The 4,988-nt window shown below is 41.7% G+C and overlaps 1 protein-coding gene across 1 annotated transcript; it reads right to left on the bottom strand.

Annotated features, from left to right (window-relative positions):
• Window positions 1-656: 656 nt before the first annotated feature.
• On the bottom strand, window positions 657-3,875 carry LOC125676295 (uncharacterized). Its single transcript, XM_048914179.2, has one exon. The coding sequence runs from the start codon at window positions 3,873-3,875 to the stop codon at window positions 657-659; it is 3,219 nt and encodes a 1,072-aa protein (XP_048770136.2).
• Window positions 3,876-4,988: the final 1,113 nt, after the last annotated feature.

A 4,988-nucleotide genomic window follows, 5' to 3' on the forward strand; every position in this document is an offset into this window, starting at 1 on the left:
TGTTAAAGCAAACAAACAATTGAAATATGATAATAGAAAATATAAGCGCATACACTTTTTCTCTGATATTCATAAATTCATGTAAAAAACTATGTATATACCATCGATACAAAACCCCGCATCATAAACATCATCCATACACACATGTAAATGGCATAAAAATACCTAAATTGTGTATGCATCAGGAAATATTCATATTTAAGGCTTGTTTAAATACTTCAAGAAATGCTAGTATGATAGCATTACAAAAAATCCAGATAATTTCACAATAACAGTTCCTTTCATATTTATCCCGAAATTTCTCTGATCCACAACCTAGTATACATATGCAAAACTGAATAGGTAATCAAGTTTCCATAACTTTGCAATCTAAATAAAAAACATCTAGATAAACACTTACGCTGTGCAGGAACAGTTTCAAGTGAACAAGACACTGAAAATCTACATTTTATACAGGTAAACAGATACGCGAGTGCTCAGGAGCACATGCTGCATATAACGTTTATACTACGTTCTCAAAACATCAGATCGGAAAGAACTAAAAATCAAAATCCGGATAAATAATTCCGGTGACGGAACACTCCCCGTCTGATATCAATAGATATCACAATACAAAATCCAAAGTATCATATGCTTTACAAATAATGACTACACAATCATTCTGACAAAAGGAGAACAATGTCACTGACAGGTCTTGTGAAAACCTTTCTATCTAGTCCAGTGCGGACATCTACTTTACGGACCTTTTTATCGTCACTCAAAAAAGCTCGCACTACAATCCCCATGGGCCAATCATTCCTATGCAGCGATTTGTCTCTGAGGAGTACGACATCATCTTCCTTCACATTTCTGCGATTTTGCTGCCATTTATTGCGGTACTGTAGAGTTGGTAAGTATTCACGTTTCCATCGCGTCCAAAATTGGTCAGCAAGGTACTGAATACACTTCAATTGCTTTTTGTAAAGATCCTTTGGATTAAAGTTATCCATCTCGAAGCACCGCACAGTTTGATCCGTTTTCATGGTTAGAAGAGTGTTGGGCGTCAGAGGAAGTGGATTTCCTGGATCAGACGACACTGGTACTAAAGGTCTCGCATTCATGATAGATGAAACCTCTGCCATCAGTGTGGTTAGTACTTCATGTGTTAAATGCTTGACATCAAGAAGAAGAGAGTTGAGAATCCGACGTGCAACACCAATCATCCTCTCCCACACTCCACCCATGTGTGAGGAGTGGGGAGGATTGAACACCCAGTTGATTCTGTTCTCAATAAGATATTCTCTGACAGGTCGTGCCTCTACGCTAATGACGTTCGCGTTCAAGTCCTTTACAGACCCAATAAAGTTCGTTCCACAATCTGACCTTATCATCTTGACTTCGCCTCTGATGGCACAAAAGCGTCTTAATGCGTTAATGAAACACGAGGATGTCATCTCCTCCAGAATCTCTATGTGGACCGCACGTACAACTAGGCAGGTGATCATCAATGCCCATCGTTTGGAATTTACTTGGCCACCACGCGTCTTTCTCGTGGAATTTGTCCAGGGCCCAAAAACATCCACACCGATGTTGGTAAATGGCGGTGCAATGTCAAATCTCTCAGCAGGTAAGTCCGCCATTCTTTGTTCTTCTTGACGGCCTCGTAATTTACGACACTCGACACAGTGGTCTATATGAGAGGTAACAAGCCTTTTGCTGCCTATCAGCCAAAAGCCAGCATTTCGAATAGCGCCCTCTGTCATTTGATGACCTTGGTGGTGAACCTTTTCATGATAGTAACGTACTATCAAACCAGATACATGATGCTTGGGAATGATGATGGGATTCGTTTGCATGAGGTTCATCTTAGCATTTCGAAGTCTACCACCTACACGCAGTACTCCAAGATCATCTAGATATGGGGAGAGAGAAAGTATAGTGCTCTGTCTCGGCAAAGGTAGTCCTGAATGTAATGCTTCTATTTCCTTTTGAAACATCTCATTTTTGAGGGTTCTGATGATGAAGATCTGCGACTCTTCTTCTGATACAGGGTTGTCATTGTGCACTACACCGTTCAATCTGGCTGAATTTTTAAGAATGCGAATCGCTTTCTTGAGATCTCTCCAATTTGAGAATTTCTCGAAATAATGACAACCTAATGTTGTCTCCGTGCTCGTTTTCAAGGCTCGGACTTCTTTATCCTCTTCTGGTGAAACTAGTGGGAAAGAAGTATCTGAATCTACTTGACTTAGGAGTTTTCTAGGCGGTCCATTAAGCCACAAACTTTCTTGAAGGTTTCTAGCAGGTATAGAGCGTGTGGCTTCATCTGCTGGGTTTAGACCCGTAGGAACATATCTCCATTGTGCAGGTTTGCTAATTCTTCTGATCTTGTCGATGCGATTTCTGACGTATACATGAAATCTCTTGGTTTCATTGTTTATGTATCCAAGTACGACTTTACTGTCTGAGAAAAATGTCACTTGATTCAGATCCAAGTCAAGTTCATCTTGAATAGTTTCATAAATTTCAACTCCCATCACAGCTGCGCACAATTCCAATCTCGGAATGGTATGGCCATGTTTTGGTGCCACTTTAGCCTTCCCGGTCACAAATGTCAAATGTTGCGTACTGTTTTCATCAAAAGTTCTCAGGTATGCTACTGTGGCGATAGCTTTTTCGGAAGCATCCGAAAATACGAGAAGATCCTTGGGATTCTTCCTTCCTGAAACTTGATGAATATAAGCCCTTGAGATGTTGACGTTTTCTAGAGAGATAAGACTGTCTCTCCAAGAATCAAATTTGACTCGCAAGTCATCAGACAGTGGTTGATCCCACTCTATTGGTTCTATCATTGCTTCACGTAACAGTAATTTCCCACCAATTGTCACTGGTGTCGCGAATCCAAGCGGATCATACAGTCCATTTACCACAGACAACACACCTCTCCTTGTGAATGGTTTTTCATTCAAGGATACACGAAAAGTAAATGTATCAAGCTGCAGGTTCCAACAAACTCCTAAACTACGTTGTAAGGGAAGATTGTCGTGGTCAAAGTCCAGGTCACGGAGTTCCTTGGCTAAGTCTTCTTTGTCGAAGGCTGATAAAACTTCATTGGAATTGGAGCAGATCTTGTGTAAACGCAAGTTGCCTTCTGCTTTTAGAGCTTCTTGTGTCCGCTTTAGGAGACTTATGGCTTCCTTTGAAGTCGGGAGTGAGATTAAGGCATCATCAACATAAAAGTTCTTATTGACAAACTCCCTCATGTCAGCGCCGTACTGCTTCTCTGCAAGCATAGCCGTCCTCCTTAGACCATAAGTTGCCACTGCTGGACTCGGGCTGTTTCCAAACACATGCACGCACATCCTGAAGTCTACAATCTCATTGTCAATGTTATTGTCTTTGTGCCATAGGAAGCGAAGGTAGTTCCTATGTTCTCCTTCAACTTTGAAGCAGTAGAACATTCTCTGGATATCTGCCATCAATGCAACGGGTTCTTGACGAAAGCGAAGAAGTATTCCAATCAAACGGTTGGTGAGGTCGGGTCCTGACATCAGAACGTCATTGAGGGAAATATTATTGAATTTGGCAGATGAGTCAAAAACGCCTCGGATCTGATCTGGCTTTTGTGGGTGATATACCCCGAACAAGGGAAGATACCAGCATTCTTTGTCACTGTTAATCAAGGGGACTGGCTCAGCATGCCCTTCCATGAATATCTTCTCCATAAACTCGGTGAAATGCTGCCTTTTCTGAGTGTTTTTACGGAGGCTGTCTGTCAGTATCCTTGCTCGTTTCATCGCCTGAGATCTGTTATTTGGTAATTTGGGTCTATTTTTCCGGAAAGGAAAAGGAGCTGTCCAGCTTCCGTCGCAGTCCTTTCGGAATTCGCTATCCATAAGCTCTAAGAATTCGGAGTCTTCGATAGAAAACGCAATTCTTTCGTCTGTAGCTGTTTTCACAAAAATATCGGAGTTATTGCAGTTTGAATACTTTGTGGTATTAAACGACACAGAATGCGCACAAGTGTCTAATCCGCTTTCTTAGAGATCCAGTACATTAACACACGGTTCAAACAAAGATGGTCGTCCATTTCCCAAAATGTGTACTTTGTTCACATTCACAACTTCTGGTCTGTGTGTTCCGTTGAGACAACTCTCACCAACAATAACCCAACCGAGACGAAGGCGTTGGACGTAAGGTGTGGTCCTGGGACCAAGGCGTTGATCTAAAACATGATGTGCCTCCATGAGATCTCTACCAATAAGAAGCAGAGTATCACTACCGTCATCCAAATTAGGAATGTATTTAGCAATGTCCTGAAGATGAGGATAAGATCTGGCGACGTCTGGTGTTGGAATCTCGGAACGAACATTCGGAATGTTGTTACACTCTATGAGAGTAGGAAGTTTAAGGTTGGTGCTGCCATCTAAAGACTGCACAACAAGACCTGTGGCACGTCTTCCTTTAGTAGGTACAGACCCCGCACATGATGTGAGGATATAATCCACTAATCTTCTCTTGACCTGCAGATCATCAAGTAATTTTGATTTTGCAAGTGATCGATTGCTCTGGTCATCTATTATCGCATAAAGTTTCACTGCATTGTTGGGAAATCCTTCACAGTAGACATTAACGAGAACAGTTTTGGAACATGATCTGCTGACGCTACTGACATTTTTACAAATCTGTGTGCATTTGGTGTCTACAATGTCAGACCTTTTCTCTCCCTCCCCGCCGTCAGCTCTGGGCACTCCGAGGGATCTTACTTGCTGAAGTGTGCCATGTAAAGCAGAGGGATGTGTGTCACTGTTGCACTCGGTACACTTGATATCCTTCCGACAGTTCCTTTTAGCGTGTTTAGTTGATTCACAACATTTGAAGCAGATGCCATTTTCTTTCACAAATTTTCTTCTTTCTTCTAATGATTTGTTTCTAAAGACTCTGCAGTCATTTAATGGGTGCTTTGTGTGATGTAGAGGACACTCCTTGTCTGGTTCCTCGTGAACTTC

Source organism: Ostrea edulis, chromosome 6, assembly GCF_947568905.1.
Source record: "Ostrea edulis chromosome 6, xbOstEdul1.1, whole genome shotgun sequence".
Lineage (NCBI taxonomy): Eukaryota > Metazoa > Mollusca > Bivalvia > Ostreida > Ostreidae > Ostrea > Ostrea edulis.

Coding starts and splice junctions, on each gene's coding strand:
- LOC125676295 (XM_048914179.2), bottom strand. CDS start 3,875: ATGGATAGCGAATTCCGAAAGGACTGCGACGGAAGCTGGACAGCTCCT.